This window comes from Elgaria multicarinata, chromosome 3, assembly GCF_023053635.1.
Source record: "Elgaria multicarinata webbii isolate HBS135686 ecotype San Diego chromosome 3, rElgMul1.1.pri, whole genome shotgun sequence".
Classification (NCBI taxonomy): Eukaryota; Metazoa; Chordata; class Lepidosauria; order Squamata; family Anguidae; genus Elgaria; species Elgaria multicarinata.
Window position 1 is genome coordinate 10,163,499 of NC_086173.1, and position 23,280 is coordinate 10,186,778.

The 23,280-nt window shown below is 45.4% G+C and overlaps 1 protein-coding gene across 3 annotated transcripts; it reads left to right on the top strand.

Moving 5' to 3' along the window:
• Positions 1–1,755: 1,755 nt before the first annotated feature.
• LOC134394092 (cytochrome P450 2C23-like) lies at positions 1,756–22,107 on the top strand. 3 transcript variants are annotated; one of them, XR_010025163.1, is made up of 10 exons: positions 1,757–2,228; positions 6,174–6,333; positions 6,599–6,748; positions 12,952–13,112; positions 15,401–15,577; positions 16,076–16,217; positions 16,834–17,021; positions 18,727–18,868; positions 19,117–19,350; positions 21,500–22,107. XR_010025163.1 is itself a non-coding variant. In XM_063119258.1 (9 exons), exons 1-9 carry the CDS (start codon positions 2,049–2,051, stop codon positions 19,144–19,146), a joined length of 1,314 nt encoding a protein of 437 aa, XP_062975328.1. In that variant the 5' UTR covers positions 1,756–2,048; the 3' UTR covers positions 19,147–19,239. The 3 variants fall into 3 exon arrangements, 2 of the variants coding, with proteins under 2 accessions (XP_062975328.1, XP_062975327.1); XM_063119258.1 differs by lacking the exon at positions 21,500–22,107 and having other exon boundaries at positions 1,756–2,228; positions 16,834–17,005; positions 19,117–19,239; XM_063119257.1 differs by lacking the exon at positions 21,500–22,107 and having other exon boundaries at positions 19,117–19,528.
• Positions 22,108–23,280: the final 1,173 nt, after the last annotated feature.

The window sequence follows — 23,280 nt, forward strand, 5'->3', positions numbered from 1 at the left end:
TCTCTAAGCACACCATTTATCAGAAAGATAGCTTTAAAAACAAAAAAGTTATACGCTAATCTTTTCCGCAATGCAATCCTATGGGCGAAATTATCCAAAATGGCGGGCGGATCGCTGCGTGAAAAGAGAAGCGCTCCGCCTATGGTCGCTTCTCTTTGCCATGCTTCTCCAGGCCCCCGGCTCGTTTCTCCTGCTCCTCTGAACAAGGCGGATCAGGCCAATTCACTCCTGCTTCTCCGGTCTGAGGAGAAGCGGAGCACATCCCTAATTCTCCCCCTTATGCTGCAATAGAAGCACTGATGACGCACTACATTGCATTATATTCACTGATGATTATATTCACACCTGACTTTACAGTCTCTGCCTCTTCTCCTGCAATTGCAACATTTTGAATTTATTGTGTGGCACTTCATCACAGTATAAGGAAGGTGTATACACTATACTGTATTCCTTTGTGTGTTCTCATTGAGCATCACCTGCATGTCTAGAAAAGTTTGGCACAGTGCTGCCTTTGGAAAAAGTGCTCTCCATGTAGACTGTACCTTAGGACATGGGGTCTAAGTATCGTTGCAAAGCCTTCTCAGAAATGGTGGGCTGGAGGGACCCATTTTGCCCTGATCCAGTTGGATAGGATGAGATTTTATTGTTTTGCTTTTTGTCGTAAGTTGAATGAGTGCACACTTACCTTAGGAGTTGTGTATGCTGCAAATTTTGTGCCATGCATAATAGAATAGGGTTGTAAAGACCAGTCTATCCAACCGAGCACCTTCCCCCATATGTTCCTGTATGATTGCTAAGATCGTCTTTGGAGACTATGACCTTAGCTAGACCTAAGGTTTATCCCGGGATCATCCTGGGGTCATCCCTGTGCATCTAAATGACACACAGGGGATCCCGGGAGCAGGCAGGGACAACCCCAGGATAAACCTTAGGTCTAGCTAAGGCCAAAGCCTTTCATACAAACCTGGCCCCTGGCACTTCTTATTTAGAAACGAAACACACTTTTTTATTTATTTATTGGTACAGTTACATCCCACTTTTTTTTTTTGTTGGGAGTGTCCTCCCAACTGTGGAATGCCCTTCCCAGGGAGATCCGTCTGGTATCTTCACTGGGTACATTTAGATGACACGTTAAGACTTTTCTCTTCCAGCAGACATTTCACCTTTAATCTGTTGCTCTGTTTACTACTGCTTGCTATTTAATATGTCTAATATTTTTAATGTTTAAATAGTTCGAGATATTCATTATTGCATTGGTTGTTTTAGTATTGTAAAACCATCCCAAGGACATCAACCTTTTGATTCGACATAAATTTAATGACTGAATGAAATACTCTTGTGACTTTCTCAGGAGTTATTGTTAATAACTGGCTATACAGCACCATCAAAAGGCATGGCATTTTATGCAATAGCATTGGATAGGTCTATGCTCCAAGGAGCTCACAAATTAAATTAGAATAACCATTATTGTAGCAACTTTGCATTCTTTCTCCCTTTTCTTATTTGTCATTGAATGCTACAGCTTTTGTAAAAGAAAAAGAAGAGGGAAAGTTTCTTTACTATCATGGCTACCATCCAATGGGGAGGTTTCTACACAGCAAATAGAATGGAGCAATGGTTATCATGGTTGACAGGAAGCCATGTGGACTTTTCCCCCTAGACCTAGATTTTTATTTATTCAGATCAATTCACAGAAATGAGTTAATCTTTAAATGCAAAGGTGTCTCCTTTGCCTTATTTTTGAGGAATGTGTGTGTGTCAGCATGCCTGTTACCTTCATTTCTCATGCAGAACTGAAGTGAAGTCCCAAGGGTGCAAGCAACTGAACCTCTAGGAGCATCGCCCTGGTATAAAGGTGGCGCAAACAGAACTTTTCATTTGTTATAGGTTTTTATCCTTTGCATTTGTCCATTTGTGGCAAGTACTTAATCTGTAAACAGAAAGCCGGGTGGCTCCTCGGGTTTATAGCGAGGTCTTGGGGAGCTCAAGTCCTTCTTTGCACAACTGAAGTTCCAGCAGCAAAGTGAATCACAGCCTTCATCTTCAAAATGGGTCTCTTTGGGGTGCTTCCCTCCTTCTTCCTGCTTTCCTGCATCATCTTCTTGCTCATCCTGATCAGGAGGAGGCACATCAAGGCGGGCAACCTGCCCCCTGGGCCTACCCCACTGCCTTTGCTGGGCAACTTTCTCCAAGTCAATTTTTGGAACACCATCTCATCTTTCTACAAGGTAAGAGTGTATCCTTGGTGCCAAAAGGGGTGGGGTCTCCCATATGAACAGTGTATCTTGGAGCTACTGCAAGTTTGGAGATAGTATGGCATGGAGGATTTTGAGTAGGGCTGTGCACCATTTCAGATTCGAACCCCGAATCTGAAACGGACAGGGGTGTTTTGGACCATTCAGAAATGTATCTGAAATGGTTCAGCAGAGGTCCAAAGTGATTTGAAGTGGTTTGGATCAATCTGAAACACTTCAGAAGTATTCAGAGCTTCGGACGCCATATTAGCTCAAACCGCATTTTGTTTTGCCATAGGATTGCATTGGCCTAAAGAAATGCCTATACCTTTTTATTTTTAATGATAGGGAAATGAAATTTGGTGATCTTACAGATACCTTGGAGAGGCTTATGCGTGTCCAATTCTAGACAGATCTGTCTATTGGTTTTCTTGCAATGAATTTTAAAAAATGTGGGTTCCAATCATTTCAAAGTGCTATAACTTCCTCATTTTTCAAGATACATACGTAACTTTGCAATGTGATAGAAGCTAAGAAGGGCTTGATGCATAGCAATTTTGAAGCACATAGGTCCATCTGCTGATTTTTAGTAATTTTTAAAGGTTTTAACTAGGCATGTGCTCCGCTCCGATTAGAAGCGCAGAAGCAGGAGCGAATTGGCCTGCTCCACCTTGCCCAGAGGCGGAGTAGAAGCGGACCGTGGACCCCTAGATGCAAGGCGAAGAGAAGCGCCCATTTTTCGGAGCTCCTCTTTCAGGCGGACCACTCCGATTGCCATCTTGAAACATTTCACCCATAGGATTGCATTGTGGAAAAGAAAGGGGGATAACTGTGTTGTTTTTGAAGCTATCATTTTGAAAATTCTTGTGCTCAGAGAGTCATGGATGGGGGTCATTTTGAGACTACTCTCAGCTCTCTGTGTGGTGCGGGTCGCGTGCTAGAATTTTTTAAAAAACCGGCGGGAAATACCTTTTTCGAAGGGCTGAGGGGCAGAGTCAACTCCCGGTCATGATCACACGATCCCAAAGTTGGAGGGGGAGATAGGCAAAACGGGTAACTTGGGATTCTGGGAAACTTCTCTTTCTTAGTCTGAACGGACTTTTCCCAGTGTTTTTTAAAACAGTAGCCCCACCAAATGCACAAACACAACCTGAAATCATATACTAAGCCAATAATAAGAGAGCACTGCTACCCACCCTAACTTTGGGGAACAACTGAAAAGATGTGGTGCAAGGGGATGAGCTCCCCTAGGGCATGCCATGTGGACATGCCCCAACTCTCTCCTGTACTTGGGGGGCTATCACAGCCCTCCAAAGAGAGTAACCCGGTGGAGCAATACCTATCATGAGTTGAAGTGAGCGGTCTACTTCTCTTAGTGGTGGAGCAATGTCTTTCATGAGTTGAACTGACAGCATTGCTTCTTAAAAGACTGGTCACTAGGACCAGTCAAATTGGCAGCTGCTTCCCCCTCCCCCGGGCACGTCCCTCTATTACTGGTAAAAGACAGATATAGCCTTTTTAAAAAAGTTCTTCTTGTTGTTTATTCAGCAACACTGCTGCTTTTAATTCCACCCCTCCTTTGTTTATTTATTTATTTATTTATTTATTCCATTTTATATGCATTACTGGCTTATCCTTGGCTCACTTCCTTATGCCCCCAGAAATGTCTGCTGCCTGCCTGCCTTCCCCCGCCTCGCAGGAATGTTGTGTGTGTCTGGCTTTGACTCAGGGGAGAAGTCCTTCCTGCACTCAAGTTAGACTTTTGGAAGTTCCAAATCCATTTTTCAAGTGTGGAAGAAGATTTCATAGGTTTATCTCTACTCCCCAATTCATGGCATGTTGGGATTTCCTTTGAAATGGCCCCATTGAGATGTCTGCAGGTTTAAGCCCCGCCAAAAATCAGGGGATGATGGGACTGCCTTTAGTCTTGGCGTATGTGTATCCCTGGATAAGCTTTCATAGTGGCAAGTTTGAGATTTTTAACATGCAAATTGACGGAGCTAAGGAAAGGGGTGTGAATGGGGTGTTGGATTTTCATAAATTCCCCCAAAATAAGGGGATGATGGGACTGCCTTGAGTCTGGGCGTGCGTATGTATCCCTGGATAAGCTATCATGGTAGCGAGTTTGAGATTTTTAACGTGCAAATTGACGGAGCTATGGAAAGGGATGTGAATGGGGTGTTGGATTTTCATAAATTCCCCAAAAATCAGGGGATGATGGGATTGCCTTGAGTCTTGGCGTGCTTATGTATCCCTGGACAAGCTTTCATGGTGGTGAGTTTGAGATTTTTAACGTGCAAATTGACGGGAGCTATGGAAAGGGGTGTGAATGGGGTGCCCAATTTTCATAAATTCCCCAAAAATCACGGGATGATGGGACTGCCTTGAGTCTTGGCGTGCGTATGTATCCCTGGACAAGCTATCATGGTGGCAAGTTTGAGATTTTTAACGTGTAAATTGAGGGAGCTATGGAAAGGGGTGTGAATGGGGTGCCCAATTTTCATAAATTCCCCAAAAATCAGGGGATGATGGGATTGCCTTGAGTCTTGGCATGCATGTGTATACCCCCATGAGGTGTCATGGTGCCAAACGTGAGGTTTCTAACTATCACAGAAAAAAAGTTGTTTACTTTTTTAGCTTTCAATGCAAGCCTATGGGGGGGGGAAATCGTAGCTCCGATCCGGATCCGGAGCTCCGAGCGGAGCGGAGCGGACATAGGCGGAGCAGGGGCGGGGTGGAGTGGGCCAATCCGCAAATCGCGGATCTGGAAGAGAAGTGGAGCGGGGGGTCCGTGCACACCCCTAGTTTTAACCAAGTTCAGAAAGCTCCGTGTGAATTGGCAGCCGTGATTGACAAGTTCTTACCTAAATTGGAAACTTCCTTTTAGCAGGAGTGTTAACCACTTCAAAGAAACACAGACATTAGGAAGAACAGCCTGTACTACAACCCACTGTTGTGATGAAGAGGAAATTTCACAAGGTGGTGCATGCATACAAATGCCACCTGCCGAAATTCCCTTTTCACTACAGCTGTTAAAGATACAGAAGCCCCGTCCTCATTTCCATATAGTCACCTTAGGTAGCATCATGATCTTGTGTGGTTGTCTGACTCCATCCCACCCCCCTGCAAAGTTCACTCATGATTCTCTGTGGAATGGGAGTTGTTTCTGGATCAAGAGAATGTGGGTCCAAAGGAAGGCTGTGTGATTTCCCCATGCCCTCCTTTGCATGTACAATCTTAAAGTTCATGTGCTTCAGTTCCTCCTCTCTGTGTTATGGGTTGCTGGCTGTTAGGGGTTCATAGATTATTCTGTCTCCACTGAGCCCTTGGCTCTGCCTCGGCAGACTTGTCCTCTGTTCCCTGCACTCAGATTGGCAATCAGATGCCACTGTTGGTGTTCAAATCTGGGATACTGAGACCTTAGCTAGATCTACCGTAAAGTCCAGGGGAGAGGAGTTCTCACCCACATTTACACATAAGCTGTGATGACCTCAGGAAGAGAGGCGTCACACCCTCCATTTTTAAATTTTTAAAGAGACAGGAGCGCAGGAGCGCTCGAACGACAAACAATGAGGGTTGTGGGTTTTTTTAAAAAAGATTTCCCTCACTCCCCCCCCCACCCTACCCCTGATGGGTGCAGTGCTCTTGAGGAGGGCTGCACCCCGTGCGCAGCTCCCAGCTCCATGCGTGTAATCACATGGAGCCGGGTAAACCCGCGGAAACGGGCCACACGCTCCATGGTCTCGGGCTCAGCCTGAGACCGTGGAAAAAGCGGGCCCAAAGGGTAGGGCTGTATCCCAGGGCAAGGAAGGGATGATCTCTCCCTGATTCCGGGATCCCCTGTGCGTCATGTGGATGCACAGGGACAATCCCGGGTATCCCCCCAGGATATAGCCTGGTCTAGCTAAGGCCTGAGATGTGTTCTTTGTCTCCCAACAGCTCAAGGAGAAGTATGGTCCAGTTTTCACCATCTACAGGGGCTCCTCGCCAGTTGTGGTGTTGTGTGGATATAAAACCGTGAAGGAAGCATTTATAAATAATGCAGAAATTTTTGGTGATAGGGGTCCGCTGATAGAAATGGGTGATTCCAACAAGTATGGTGAGTGGCTGCTTCTAAACAGAAAGGGGTTGTGTGCAGAAGAGGTGCAACACAAAACTGAGGTGGGGAGAAAAATGTTCTTGCATTTTAGAGGAAGGGTGATGGCTCAGTGGCAGAACACGTGTGATCCCTGCCATCTTCAGGTTTGGGTTGGGAAAAACAGTCTCTGAAACCCTGGAGGACCGCTGATCGGACTCAGCATTATAGAACAGCTCTTTCTGTGCTTTTCTCTGATCTGATCTGTGGTGTATTTCTCCACTTTCAGGAATGGGTTTGTCCAACGGAGAACGGTGGAGGCAGCTCCGTCGCTTCTCCCTTTTCACCCTGAGGAACTTTGGGATGGGGAAGAGACCCTTTGAGGAGCGTATCCAGGAGGAGGCCCAGTTCCTCGTGGAAGCACTGCAGAAAACACAAGGTAAATTTTGCCATGAGTTACTGCTTTACCTCACAGGGATGCTGTGGTTTAATGTCATCTGTGAAGATAAAAGGAAGAGGGCTCTTTGTTTCATGAATTTCTCCAAATGTGTTGACACAGGGCACTATGGTTTGCATCTGTTCCCTCCGAATTCAAATCTTGGGATGTGGAAAAGGTTCCATGCGTGACTCTCTCTCTCTCTCTCTCTCTCTCTCTCTCTCTCTCTCTCTCTTTCTCCATATGGCTGACATTTTTGCTCTTTGCATTTGCCTATTGTGCAGAGGAAGTCAAAACAGAAAGCACTGGAGCCACACTGAAAATCAGAGATGATAGTCCTCATGAAATACAGTGTAGAATAGGGCTGTGATCTGCTTCTCTTTGGTTCGGAGAAGCAATAGTGAATTGAGGGGCTTCGTCTCCGTTATAGGTGGAGGAGAAGCGAGTGGGGGCTAGCGAAGCATAGCAAAGAGAAGCAACCAAAAGCGAATCGATCCTCTTTTCGCAAAGCGCTCCGCCCACCATTTTGGATGTTTTCCCCCATAGGATTGCATTGTAGAAAAGATGAGCATATAACTTTTTTGTTTTGAAACCCACATCCTTGAAACTTAATGTGCTTAGAGAGTGGTGCTTGGGGGTCATTTGTGGAGATGTTCAGATTTTTTTGTCCTGTGGTTTGCTTGCTATTAATTTGTTTAGAATGGCTTAAAGTGGGAGGGGTAAGGGCTTTTTTAAGCAATGAGAGGCAGATTCAACTCCCAATCGTGATCACCTGATGAAGCGTCCTCCAATCCCAATGTTGGAGAGGAGGAATAACCAAAATGGGATACTTAGTAACTTGGGATACTGGGTAACTTTTCTTTCTTTGTCTGAATGGACATTTTCCAGTGTTTTTTGAAACAGTAGCCCCACCAAACGCACAAACACAACCTTAAATCATATACTAAGTAAATAAATAACAGATAGGAAACACAGCATTGCTACCCACCCTAACCTTGGTGAACAACTGAATAGATGTGGTGCAAGGGGATGAGGTCCATAGGGCATGTGGATGTGCCCAGTGCACACTCCTGCCCTTGGAGGGTTGTCAGAACCCTCCAAAAGTTAGCCAGCTACCAGTGGAGAAGCCAAGGTGCACCACGAGTTGAAGTGTGATGCAGCTTCTCAAAGATTGGTACCTAGACAGGACCAGTCAAATTGGCACAATAGTTCCTCCTCCCCCTGGGAACGTCCACTTTCCTCTTACTAGTAAAAGACAGACATAGCCTTTTTAAAAATTCTTCTTGTTGTTATGATTCAGCAACACTGCTGCTTTAATTCCACCCCTCCTGTGTTTATTTATTTATTTAATTAATTTATATACCACCCCATAGCCAAAGCTCTCCTGGCTTTCCCTCTTCAGTGAAGTCAGGCAGGCTTTTATTGTGGTTCAAGTTCTTATTGTCATTGTGATTATTATTAATATTACTAGTATTGCTATTATTGTTGTTGTTGTTGTTGTTGTTAACTAATGGCTGTGTGACCACAGTGCAGTCAATCAACTCTGAAGCAAGGATCACAATGCTTTACTCTTATCCTCCTAGCCCCCTATTAGTTATGGGATGCAAAAGAAAAGGCATCTCTCTGTGCTGTTCCCACCTCACAGGGACGGTTTGAAGCAATCCTTGGCTCACTTAATTGTGCCCCCAGAAATGTCTGCTGCATGCCTGCCTTCCGGCCTCTGCCTGGGTGCTGTTGTTGTGGGGTATCTGCTGCTTCCCCATAGATCTATTTATTTATTTATTTATTTATTGCACGAAGCTCTCTGGGCGGTTTACAAATCTATGTCATAGTCATATATCTCTGCCTGCCTCTCTGCCCTCCTGGTGCCTGGGAGATGTACCAGATGATGGGCTTTGTGGTTCAACCCCACAAGCTTCTGACATGCTTGCTCCCAGTGCTACAGGGGTATGCTATCTCTCCTCCTCTGTGCCTGCCCCACAGGGATGGTTTGTGCATGTCTTGCTTTGACTCAGGGTATCCTTCCATGTGATAAAAGGCAGCTGCATTGTGCGCTCACCCTGTTTAAGATTTCTTGGTATGTGTGTGCATTTTAAGTGTTTCACCTGAGATGAAGATCCTTATTTAGAAAAAACCTTTATTCCTCGAAATCATCTTTCCTATTGATTGCTAATATGGCAAGCACTTTGCAATGGATCCTCATGGGCAGGTATGGAAAGTTGTCAGAGTAAATTCCATTTCTGAAAATGGGGTGTAGGATTTTCAAAAATTCCCCCAAAATCAGTGGAGGCTCAGATTGACTTCCAACTGGGCATGAAGGTGGATACATGGATAAACTCTCATGGTGGCGATTTTGAGGTTTCTAATGTGAAAACTGACAGAGTTCTTGAAAGGGGTGTGAATGAGGGTTAGGGGGTGATGCTTAAAACGAAAAAAAAAATCACCAAAAATCAAGGTATGCTCTGATTGTCTTGAAAGTTGCCAAGAATGTGGATCTAGATGTCATCTATTAGAGTGCCCACTTTCAAGTTTGTATCTGTAAATATATCAGAGTAAGTCCCATTTCTGAAAATGGGGTGGTGGATTTTCAAATATTTTCCCAAAATCAGTGGAGGCTCAGATTGACTTCCAACTGGGCATGAAGGTGCATACATGCCAAATTTTGAGGTTTGTAACTTTAACAGAAAAAAAGTTATAGGCATTTGGATTTCAATGCAAGTCTATGGGGGAAAATGGAGCTCCTATTCGGATCCAAAGCTCCGCAGCGAAGCGGAGCAGACCACAGGTGGATTGATGTGGAGTGGACCTGATCCAAAGCGGACCAGGTGGTCCATGCACAGCCGTAGTATAGAAGGTGTAAGGGGGGGAAAGGATAATAAGTCTAAATAAACACACACACACACACACACACACACACACACACACTGCTTACTAATGAGTAGGGGTGTGCATGGATCCCCCGCTCCGCTTCACTTCCAGATCCGTGATTTTCGGATTGGGCCGCTTCGCCCCGCCCCCGCTCTATTTTTCCCCCCATAGGGTTGCATTGAAAGCTAAAAAAGTAAACAACTTTTTTTTGATTCAAGTTAGAAACCTCATGTTTGGCACCATGACACCTCATGGATGTATACACAAGCACGCCAAGTTTCAAGGCAATCCCATCATCCCCTGATTTTTGGGGAATTTATGAAAATCGGGCACCCCATTCACACCCCTTTCCATAGCTCCGTCAATTTGCACGTTAGAAACCTCAAACTCGCCACCATGACAGCTTATCCATGTGTCCACATGGATGCCCAGACTCAAGGCAGTCCCATCATCCCCTGATTTTTGGCGGGGCCCTAACCTCTAACGCACCACCCATAACCCTAAGTCACACCCCTTTCGATAGCTCTGTCAATTTGCATGTTAGAAACCTCAAACTCGCCACCATGATAGCTTATCCATGTGTCCATATGGACGCCAAGTTTCAAGGCAATCCCATCATCCCCTGATTTTTGGGGAATTTTTGAAAATCGGACACCCCATTCAGACCCCTTTCGATAGCTCCGTCAATTTGCACGTTAGAAACTCCAAACTCGCCACCATGAAAGCTTATCCAGGGATACATATGCACGCTGAGACTCAAGGCAGTCCCATCATCCCCTGATTTTGGGGGAATTTATGAAAAGCCAACACCCATTCACACCCCTTTCCAATAGCTCCGTCAATTTGCACGTTAAAAAAACCCCTCAAACTCACCACCACCATGACAGCTTATCCAGGGATACATACGCTGCACGCCGAGACTCAAAGCAGTCCCATCATCCCCTGTTTTTTGGCGGGGCTTAAACCTGCAGACATCTCAATGGGGCCATTTCAAAGGAAATCCCAACATGCCATGAATTGGGGAGTATGAATCTTCTTCCACACTTGAAAAATGGATTTGGAACTTCCAAAACTCCAAGTGAGCGCAGGAAGGACTTCTCCCCCCTGAGTCAAAGCCAGACACACACAACATCCCTGCAAGGCGGGCAGGGGAGGAGAGAGGGAAGGCAGGCAGGCAGGCAGCAGACATTTCTGGGGGCATAAGGAAGTGAGCCAAGGATAAGCCAGTAATGTATATAAAATGGAATAAATAAATAAATAAATAAATAAACGAAGGAGGGGTGGAATTAAAAGCAGAAGTGTTGCTGAATAAACAACAAGAAGAACTTTTAAAAAAAGGTTATATCTGTCTTTTACCAGTAATAGGGGGATGTGCCCGGGGGAGGGGGAAGCAGCTGCCAATTTGACTGGTCCTAGTAGTGACCAGTCTTTTAAGAAGCAATGCTGTCAGTTCAACTCATGAAAGCCATTGCTCCACCGCTAAGAAGTGGAACTGTCACTTCAACTCATGATAGGCATTGCTCCACCACTAAGAGAAGTAGACCACTCACTTCAATTCATGATAGGCATTGCTCCACCGGGTTACTCTCTTTGGAAGGCTCTGATGGCCTTCCAAGTACAGGAGAGAGTGGGGGCACGTCCACAATGAGATGCCCTAGGGGAGCTCATCCCCTTGCACCACATCTTTTCAGTTGTTCCCCAAAGTTAGGGTGGGTAGCAGTGCTGTGTTTCTATCTCTTATTATTGGCTTAGTATATGATTTCACAGGTTGTGTTTGTGCATTTGGTGGGGCTACTGTTTTAAAAAACACTGGGAAAAGTCAGTTCAGACTAAGAAAGAGAAGTTTCTCAGAATCCCAAGTTACTCATTTTGCCTATCCCCTCCTCCAACTTTGGGATTATGTGATCATGACCGGGAGTTGACTCTGCCCCTCAGCAATCGAAAAGGTAATCTTTTTCCCGCCTTTACCCTACTTTTTAAAAAATTCTAGCGCGCGACCCGCACCACGCAGAGAGGTGAGAGTAGTCTCAAAATGACCCCCATCCACGACTGTCTAAGCACAAGAATTTTCAGAACGATAGCTTCAAAAACAACCCAGTTATCTATGGGCGAAATGTTTCAAGATGGCGATCGGAGCGCTCCGCCTGAAAGAGGAGCTCCGAAAAATGGTCGCTTCTCTTCGCCTTGCTTCTAGGGGTCCGCGGTCCGCTTCTACTCCGCCTCCGGGCAAGGCGGAGCAGGCCAATTCGCTCCTGCTTCTGCGCTTCTAATAGGAGCGGAGCACATGCCTACTAATGAGAGGACCTTACTTCTAGTTTGGGTCCAGAGATGTAGGCTGTCTTGGTAAGCACTGATCTTTATTAATAAGGCTTTATTAATAAGGAAGTACCATTCACACACATCGTCTAGCGTTAGGCCAGATCTACACCATGCAGGATATGGCACTTTGAAAGCAGTTTGAAAATGGTGTATGGATTGTGTCATGGGCCCCAACCATTGTCAATGCCATTATAAACCATTATAAAGCAGTAGTGTAGATACTGCCTAAATGCAGAAATAAAAAAGGGAATAAAGTTAGATTATTATATTCACTAATGACGACTCTGTCTCTCCTCATGGACCCTCTGAATGCAGCTGATAGAAAGCCCAGGAATCTTGAATGAAGGGAGAGCACAGCATCTGGGGCAAGGCTTTGTTTTATACTCTTATATTTTGCCATCTCCTACGCCTGTTGCCATAAAGAGAAACTGCAACATTTTAAGCTGACTGGTTGGTTTCAATAGGGTTGTCTAGCCTCACCAAAGACCCCTCAACTTAGGCTAAGACCCTCTTGCTTATGTCATTTCTGATTCATCTTGTGTACTGCAGAACTCTATCAAAATTCCCCAAGTTCTCCCAATATGTTCTCTGCATGAATGCTGTGGTTAGTCCTGCTTGTGGCATAAACCTTATGGGGCAAGAACTATTCTTGTCATGTTCTCTTTTCTCCAGGACCTGATAAGCTGCTGGCAACAGGCCAGGAAAAAACTTTGGTTCAGATAAAGCCTTTTTAGCTAGGCCTCTTTGATGTATCTACGGTAATACGACAGTAGCCTTAAAAGGCTTTTTGCATTCGCAGCCACTTTCAAAAATGAGTCTTTGGGGAAGGGTCTAGAGGAGGACATTATCACTATTTACTTTTTTAATGAATGAACTCTAAGGTCTGTGAATGTTTGGACAATATGGAAGAGATGGGGGCAGGCCAGCCATACTATGCTCTGAAATCAGTCCAGCCACAGACCTCAAAAGCTACAAGAGAAAATAAACACTCCACCTTGCCCTCTCTCCCACCTCCACAGGGCATCCATTTGATCCTACTGTTTACCTCAATCATGCCGTCTGTAACATCATCTGCTGTGCAGTGTTTGGCAACCGGTTTGAATATGAGGACAAGTACTTGGCTAATTTAGTTAACCTGATAAGCGCATTCTTGCAATTTAGATCATCCCCCTCTGTGCAGGTAAGTGTCAGGTCCAACAAGTCTTGCTTACTTTTCAGGTGCCCTGGTGCCTCTGTGCAGGTAAGTGTCAGCTCTAACAAGTCTTGCTTACTTTTCAGTGTCCCAATCCAGGGCACCTGGTTGATCATTGGAAAGGAAATGTGCACAGGGCAAAATGCTCTTTGTTTTTCATTTACTTAAACAACTGTTCATTTATTCCTCCTCTCTTCTTTCTCTTCCTTAACCAGTGATAGAACCATAAGAGGACCTCTCCTTTTAACCTGTGACTGCTAAGTTTCTTCAGGAGTCATTGGTGAAGGACTTTCAAGGGGGTTAACCCAGTTAGTCCTTTGCAGCGAAACAATAAAGGATCTTATGCTACCTTAAAGATTAACACATATTATGGCCTAGACTTACTGTTTTTGAACTTAAGATTTAAAATATTTTTTCAAACTTATTGAATGTTTAAATAGCCTTAAATAGCATTCCATTAACCATTTTGTGATTAAGCAGCATGATTTAGCATGTTGTTTGAACCAGGCCACTGACAACCCTCTCTCATCCATTGGGGTAAAGTCAGAACCTCATTTTCACTTGTTGACAAAGAGCTTTAAAAGTAGGGCTGTGCATGGACAACCCCCCCCCCCACCGAACCGCTTCGTGGCCCGATCCGGAACTTTCAGATCAGGCCCGAACTGCTTCGGGTCGATCTGCCCCTCCACCACTCCCTCTGTGGAGTGAGATCTGGAAGGGCAGACAGAGATTTTGCCCTTCCTTCCTTGCCTCCATGGTGGATGGCGGAGGCAGGTAAGTGGGAAAGGGGGGACAAAATGGAGGCCAAATAAGCCCCTCCCCCTGCCCCTTTACCTGACTCCATCACTGTTGCCACATGGACTGCGGCAGTGGAGCCAGGTAAGCCCCCTCCCCCCACTTACCTGTGTCCGTTGTGGTCTGGCACTGGCTTCAACTGAGCACCAGACCTCAAAGCAGAAGCAGGCCGTGGCCTGCTTCTACTTTGAGGCCTGAGCCTCAGTTGAAGCTGGCGCCGGACCACGATGGGCATAGGTAAGCCCCCTCCCCCCTCCCCCCTTACCTGGCTCCACCGCCATCACCGCACAGACTGTGCCACCGCCGCAGTTGAGCCCCCCTCCACCCCACTTACCTGCATTCGGCGCTCCGGATTGAGGTGAAACACTTCACCTCAATCCACAGCTCCCCTGACGTGATTGGTGGAGGCAAAGTGGGCCACTCCGCTCCCACTTCTATGAACCAAAATGGAGCAGAGCACAGCCCTATTTAAAAGGTTACTGAGATGGGAATTTCCTTTGTATAAGCCATGTTTATTCTTCTTCAGCAAGACTTTTCCTTCTCTATGTGTGATAATTTTATCTTTACCTGGAACAGATATTAAACTAATTTGTCCACCTTCCAATCCCTTTTTAAAACTTGTCATTGCATTAGCCATTTTCCTGCTGACAATACTAAGTTGGATGAACTTTTGATCTCTCTTTGCAGCAGATAACTTCCTATGTATGTTAGCTCCAACACAGGGCAGACAATTGTAGAGAAAATACATGCAGCATATCACAGGGCTTCTCCTCATTTAGCAAAAATCCTGCAACCTTGCTGGGGTTTTGTCTTCTGCAGTCATTTCAGATAAAACAATCAACACAGTCTACATGTTCTCTCTCCCTGCCCCCACCATTTTTCCAGTTCCTAATAATTTGTTTCATTTATACCACCACCAGCTAGTGCTATTTCATTGCATAAATTCCATTTGTTACTGCATTTTCTGGGTTTTATAAAATGGTGGATTTCCCCTTGGAAATAATGGAAGGGGCATTAGAGGTTGACGACATCGTGAAAAGGAGCTGCAAACTTCTGTGTGTGACCAATAATGAGCATGTGATAAATCACTCATATAGAGAAGTTCACAGGTAGAGAAGAACCTTCACCAATATTTACGAGGAGGGGGCACCTGCTCACAGCAATCCTTGGTGTGAAAACAAGGAATTTGTACACATTACAAAGGGAGAAAGGTAACCCTCTTTTTCAGCTGGGGAATTTTGGAGAGTCTGGGTAATGGAGGCAAGTGATTGGCCGGGAAGGAGGCAGCTTACATAGGTTCTTCTAAGATAACCACATCATTAAGAAAGAGTGCCTCTCTCTATGTTATCCTTGGGCTAAACCAGTTTTTATTTCTAAGGAAAAATTAGGACACAGTTTGGGAACAAAGGTCCAAAGCATGAAATGGAAGATGTTCAGCATGGACAACCCTTAACATGGAAATACTTTCCTCTTCTTCAAAGGTAAAGGTTTTTTTCCCAGACTTGATGAGGATCCTGCCTGGCCCCCACAACAAACTGGCCAGATACTTAAATGACTTAAAAAGCTTTGTCATGCAGAGGGTCCAGATGCACCGGGAGTCATTTGATCCAAATTGCCCTCGTGGCTTTATTGACTGTTTCCTTGCCAAAATGGAGCAGGTGCGTATTAGAACCAAGGGAAAAGGAGAACTGCAAAGACGACCTTGGGTGCCTGAATATTCAAGGAGGAGAGTAAATTGTTTTCAGAGGGGAACTTTGGCCAGAGGCCTTAACTTAAGGATAGATGCTTTTGCATTAAGAGGTTTTGATAAACCAGAATGTGAAGTTTTGAATGTGGCAAACTGATGAGCATTATTTCCTTAAATATTATCAGCAAGATCTGAGATTAAGTTTAAGCATCCCACAAAATATAATATGGAATATTTGGGATTTGCATGCAATTGCATTTTTTCCCCCAGAGAGGCATAAATTTAATGCATTTTCCATGATGCTGCAGTGACCTGCTGTTATTTTTACCATACCATTCTGTGCTACCTTGAACTAGCCTTGGATAGAAATCCTGCTGATCATTCATCAGCCTTCCATAAACCTTTCCCTCAAAAATACCAGTTTTCCCCTGGCTTCATCATGTTGTTCCCTCTTTTTCCCCTATGCCAGGAGAAGGAGAATCCAGCTTCTGAATTCCATGACAAAAGCCTTTCTGCTTCAATTCTCAACCTGTTGATAGCAGGGACAGAGGCGGTCAGTGTCACCATCCGATATGGGCTTCTCATCCTCCTCCGGTACCCAGAGATAGAAGGTGAAAACCCAGATCAACTTTTGCCTTATCAGATCAATAAAGACTGTTGCTGGGCTGGCCGGTGGATTCCTTCCTTGCTAAACAAGCCAGGGCTCTCATCTTCTTTTGACTCCAACCCCTGGGGTGTTGCTGGTGTGGATACTTCTGGAAACCACAGGAATCACCTGTGTCCCGTGAGAGAGTTTGTTAGGGAGAAGTGTAGATTCTTCCCTGCCTAGAAACTTTGCCAAGAAAAGTATCAGTAGTTCTTTACCACTGAAATGCCCAGTAACACACCTGATTCTTTCTTCAGAACCAGGTAGGGCTTTCTTTTATTGATACAGAGAAGAGATCAGACAAAGAACAGTTACTGCAGCACTGTTGTCTGCTCTGACTCTCCAGGTTCTCAGGATAGAGGAGGCCTTTCCCAGGTTCTGTTTGCTGAGATGCTTTTAATTGGGAATGCCAAGGATTGGACCTGGAAGTTTCTGCATGAAAAGCCTGGACTCTACTATTACGCCACAGTTCCTCCCATATGTATATTTCAGCCCTCAAACTATCCGTGAGTTTCTGTTCCCACTCCCTGTGTTCCACAATACAGAGCTCTAACCCTACAAACCCATCTACTCATTTACAGCAAAGGTCCAAGAGGAGATTGACCGTGTCATTGGGAGGAACCGGAGCCCAAGCATGGAGGACCGGACCCGGATGCCCTACACAGATGCAGTCATCCATGAGATCCAGCGGTTTGGAGACATCGCTCCACTGTCGCTGCCTCATCTAGTGACCAGTGACACACAGTTCCAGGGGTACAGCCTTCCCAAGGTGCCATGAATCACTCTGCTAATTAAAAACATGAACACACAACCAAATGATGACCTGCAGGTGCAGAGTTGAAGAGGAAGTGTGTGTGTGTGTGTGTGTGTTTGTGTGTGTGTGTGTTCAAAACAATAGTAACGTATCCACACCACCATGAGTTGCAAAGCTAGAGTGGTCCAGATGGCTGTGGTCTCTCCTCTACTTAATTTAAAGGGAGCATAAGCAAATGAGGAGGTCCCAAGCAATACTGCAAGCATAACATCAAAGGAAAAAGTCTAAGCTGTGAGACTGGATGCCTATTATGCTGAGAACCCCTCAGGGTATATTCTGAACCTGCTTCTTCCCCCCCCCCCCTTGAATTTCCACCATTTGTTCACCTTTTTACCAAAAATCCAGATTCTTCCATTGTCAGATCTTTGGATTCTGTTCTTTACTGTTCTTCCATATTTTCTGAAACTTGATTTGTGGCATTTTTTTAGGGCTGTGCACGCCCCCCCCAATCTGCTTTGGAGCCAATCCAGACCTTCCAAATCAGGCCTGATCTGTCTCGGACCAATCCAGACCTCCACCAATCCGCCTCAGACCCAGATCCAAGGCGAGATTTGGAAATCTGAATTTTTCCCTATAGACTTGCATTGGAAAAGAAAAAAAGCCTATAACTTTTTTTTATTTTTCAAGATACACACATGTAACTGGGCACCATGATAGGCTCTGCATAGGGCCTTATGCATGCTGACTTTGACGCAAATTGGATCATCCCCTGTTTTTTAGTATTTTTAAAAAAGATTTTAGCATTCCTCCATTTATAAAACTGCACTCATCTCTGTCATTTTTACAGTAACTAGGCACTATGATAGCATCCACATAGAACCTTATGCATGCCAATTTGGAAGCAAATTGGATCATGCCCTAATTTTTAGTGATTTTTTAAAGTTAAACCTCAACCACAATATCCCTCAGAAATAAAATGTCTATTGGAAAGAGCTAATCGAAAGTGCATCTCAGGACAGTGCACTGTTTTCCCTTTGAAGTAATAATGTTGTCCTGAGATGCACCAAAAATTAACAGCACTTAATCCAGAGAGACCAAAAAGTGGATTTGACCTGAAGTTAAAGGCAGAATGCAGGCTGAAGGGAAACTAGGGCCATAGCTAGACAGGGCTTTTTCCTGGGGTGATCCCTGGGATCGTCCTTGTGCATCCACATGATGCACATGGGATCCTGCGATCAGGGAGGGATGATCCCTCCCTTGTCCCGGGATCTCACCCTCTACTTTGGCCCCAGTTTTTCCACAGTCCTGGGCTGAGCCTGAGACCACGGAATATGTGGCCAGGTGCCACAGATTGACCTGGCTCCATGTGATTCCTCATGAGGAGCCAGGAGCCGCACACAGGGCACAACATTCCTCAGGAGCGCTGTGCCCAACGGGGGTAGGGTGGGGGGAGTGGGGAAAGTAATTTAAATTAAAAATACTTACTATTTGCGCACGAGCATTTGTGCGCTGCTTTTTTAAAACAATGGCAGGCACAACACCTCTCCTTCTGAGGTCGCCTCGTGTCGCATGTAAACAGAGGAGGCATCTCACAATAAACACAACGCGAGGTCTTCCCTCCTCCGTTGCGGGCTAACCAGTAGGTCTAGCTAAGGCCTAGGACTTGCTTCAAACCAGTCTTGCTAACTGTTGCCTTTGGCGCTGTGATTTTGTCCTCTAGGGCACCAACATTTTGGCAATCCTATCAACTGTCCTGCATGACCCCCAATACTTTGAGACGCCAGAGAAGTTCAACCCTGGCCACTTTCTGGATGAAAATGGGGCCTTTAAGAAGAACGAGGCTTTCCTGCCATTTTCAGCAGGTGGCTCACTGAGGGTTGTTTTTCTTTCAAAATTGGGGGGGGGGGGAGGCTGCTGGGATAGACTTTGGGTGGGGAGGTATAAGTATTTGTAGTGGGACAGAGGGCCAAGGTGTTGGATCTGATTAACAAAGAGCTGATAACTGTTGGGTTGAGAATTGGGTTGGAAGGACATATCTCGTGTTTTTTAAAGAAACTTTCCTGTGAAAGGAAAACACACTGTAAAGAAATCCAATTTCTTGTCCCTCCAGGGAAAAGGATTTGCCCAGGTGAAAGCTTGACCCGCATGGAGCTCTTCCTATTATTCACGACTTTGTTGCAAAACCTAAATGTGAAAACTCTCCAGGACCGAGACAAAATAGACCTTTCGCCAGTATTTCAGTGTAGCAGTAAACGTCCCAGACCCTATCGTCTTTGCATGGTTCCACGGTGAATGGGCTCTGATGAACAAGAGCTGTGATGTCTGGCAGTCACAGATGCATGTGGTGTGTTTCTGCATAGTCTGATCAGCTAATGCTCTCTCTCATTGGGAGATAATGTCATAAATCTAAACTCTGCAAAGGCTTCTGATTGAGCTGGGCTAGGCAGGATTTGCTCCCAAATATGCACATCTTGGAATAATTTCCCAGGAGTCTGCTATTAATAAAGATTCTTTTCTGTCAATCCTGATCTAAAAGGAGTGTTCATATTAACAACCTTTTCTTGGGTTCTTCCCATCCTTAGGCCTAGATGAGGGGTTAGCCCAATGCGAGGCCCAGGCTCATCCCTGTGCATCCAGATGATGCACAGGGGATCCCGGGCTCAGACAGAGGTCAAACCTCCCTGGCCCCGGGGTAATCGGCACCGCTTGTGGCCTGGTATTTCCCACAGTCTCGGGCTGAGCCCCAGACCGCAGGCATGTAGACTGGTCCGCCGCTTTTCCTGGCTACCGCATTTACTCATGAGTAGCCGGGAAAAGTGGTGGAGATGGGGGGAATCGGAGCCAGGAGGGATGGGGGAAAACAGAGATCGCGGGTGGGGGGAAACGGAGATCGCGGGCAGGGGGGAAACAGAGATCACAGGTGGGGGATCACGAGTGGTGGGGAATCAGAGATCGCAGGCGGAGGGGGGGAAACTGAGCCAGGAGGAGACGGGGGGAAATGGAGCCATGGGGAGAGGGGAGACATCAGAGCCAGAGCAGGGGGACATTGGAGCCGGGGGGGGAGCGAGGAACCCTTTTTTAAAATAATAATAAAAACACCTTACCTTTATCGTTGGTGCACTCCTGCACACATGGCCCTTTAAAACTAAAAAAAAATGGCAGACGCGATGGGTCCTTCCTGCAGCCCGTCACGTCTTATGTGTAGACAGGGGCGATGGCCCACACTACTTGTAGCATGGGCTCGCCCCTCCTCCTGCACAGATTCCAAGGTAGGTCTAGCAAAGCCCTTAGTTTCAGTAGAAAAAGAGCAGTAAAATGCACAACCTCTATTACTCTAAATGCCACCTCTGAAGGAATATATCCTTTATCCTCACAACAACCCTGCCAGGTAGGTTAGACTGAGAGTCAGTGACTGGCCCAAAGTCACCCAGTGACCTGCATGACCAAATGTGCACTAGAACCTGGTTGTCCCTATTCCCAGTTCAACACTCTAACCAGTACACCACATTGGCTTTTCAGTATCCCCCTACCCACACCCCCACACACCAAAAATACCTTGGCCAAAAATAATATTTAAAAAGAGAAAATATGAATAAGATAGTTTCACCTGCCCCAGATTTCCCATTTTTCCACTTGAAATCCCTCCTTCAAAGAATGGAAGTTTTTCTCTCTCTGAGAGTTTCCATTTTACCAAATTTTCACACCACTAGTGCTGCCCTCTTTTCCTCTGGAGTACATTGGTTCTGCCGAGGTACTAGACCTCCATTGTTGAAGTAGGGTGACCATGTGTCCTCTATATCCAGGTGCTCTCCCTTTGTAGGGCTCCCTTTGTAGGGCTGTCTCCCTCCCCCTTCCTGAATTATACTGCTGAAATAAAAAAAGCTTTGGGAGTAGATTTTTGTGTGGAAGGACCACAGGCTCCATTCAGTTCTGGTACTCAGACCATATTCTGGGCTCAGAATTCTTTAATTCTAAGTATACAAGTCTTTTGCACCAGCCTCCAGTTGGTGGACATAATAATAATAATAATAATAATAATAATAATAATAATAATAATAATAATATAAATACAGTTTAACTACATGGTGTGCAGACATGCCTCTAATATTTCTTTTATTGACATTAAAATTGAACGGGGAATCAGGAAGTCAAACACAAGCACACGTTCGAGAATCCATGAGTATTTTCTATAGGCATGTGTTCATGCTCATGTTCAGGGCTTTGAACATGTTTTGTGCTGACATGTTTCATGAGTAGAAATGAAATTGTCATACATCCCTAGTAGATCCTGCAAGCCGGCACAAAATCCAACATCAGTCTTACTTAAAGTAGACCCATTGAAATGAACACGACTTTAGGGAGTCACAGCAATTTCAGTGGGTCTACTCTAAGTAGGAGTTTTATTGGATTTTACCCCTGAAGTCCATTCACTCCTGCCCTAAGCGACATTTAAACGATTTGATTAACCACCTTTTATTTCTAATTTTTTACAGAGGCCGCCTTGAACAAATTAGGAGAACTCCTGCCCTAAAGCATCTTTTAGCATTGAAAACGTTGTCCCAAACAGGCTGAAAGAGATTGGAGAACTTTGGGAAGGATGCTGTCCTCGCATCAGGCCATTGTCTCCATAGCAGCCCCTTCTGCTGTTTCAGAGCTGCGTAGGGAGCAACCCACAGGGACCGCTGCCCAACCATCACCCAGATGCTCTACTGCAAAGTCATTAACCGAACACAACTCAAAAGGAACCCACAAGGGCCTCCTCTGGGGAGGGGCTGGCATTGCCACCACCTTAAATTCCCCGACTTGGCTGCGCTCAGGTGGGGTGCGAGGCTCCAGCAGCCCCTCTGAGAGATCATGCTCCCCCTGTCAGATGCAGGCCTGGGGGAGCCCCATGTTATCTCTCCGTTGGCAACAGATGCCTGACAATCGGCTTGCCAGCCTCTGCCCCTCCCTCTCTTCCCAGGCCACCGCACAAGCCTTCATTGGCTTTCAAGTTTTTGTTTTCTGTTCTGACACCCTCTGCTGAATTGGATTCCCCCATTCCCCTTCTGTCCAAAATGTAGAACACCCGAGAGATAAAAATGATGCTGCTTCGCTCTTATTTATTTATTTATTTATTTATTTATAATATTTAAATGCCACTCCTCATCCAAAGAGGTTGCAGTGGTGATCAAGAAATAGAATAAAAGAATTAAAAAAAAAAACACCACTGTATTAAAAATACAGTTTTTAAAAGAAAAATTTGATAAAAGCCTAGTACTGGTAAAATCCACAGGTTGTCATTCATGGAAAGCATCCTAAAACAACGTTTTCAGGAGGTGCCAGAAGGACTACAACATTAGTGGCTTTGTGTCCACCAAAGGCAGGGAATACCATAGGAAGGATTCCACCACAGTCTCCTGCTGGACTCCAATCAGACCATAGATCCATGGTAACATACCCTCAGGCGACCTCAGTGACCAGGCAGGTCTGTTAGTATCAGGGTAAGGTGCAAAGCCAGTGTCTCCAACCTGGTGCCATCCAGAAATGTTGGACTGCAAGTCCCAGCATCTCGCAAACAGCATGGGATGCTGGGAGTTGAAGTGCCAGACATCTGGAGGGAATCAGGTTGAATAAGGCTGGACTAAAGTATCTGTAAAAGAACATATGCAGCTGCCTTATGGCAGGTGAGACTATTTGTCTAGTATTCTGCCCACTTTGATGGGCAGCAGCTGTACAAGCAGAATAACTTTTCACATCACCTGCAAAGTGATGCTAAGGATGCCAGGGACTGAACCTACCTGAGCCCATCTACAGATGGTACACTGAGCCCTATGGTTCCTCTCCAATGGAAGAGACCATGTTGGGTTGATTTGGGGGCACATACATGTTAATGTCAATCAAAGAAATACTGGGGGCATATCTGCACACCAAATACATAAATTGGCTTAACACTTATTCACTCTCTGCAGGAACTCCTGGGAGGAGCTGTTCTGTGAGAAGGAATAAGAAGCATTTCTACTTCTTTGACTTACGAGCAATTACATAAGCACACTGTACCCCAGCTCACCCCAACCTGGCAGCCTTCAGATGTCTTGGACTACAATTCCCACCATCCCCAGACAGTGTAGACCACATGGTTGGGAGTGATGGGAGTTGTAGTCCAAGACATCTGAAGGCCGCCAGGTTGGGTCGAGCTAGTACACCTTGATACATAATTTGAGAAGGCTTTTAGGGACCTTAAAAAATTACCTCTAGGACCAGGTCTAAACCATTGGCTGCACCTGCTAATCAA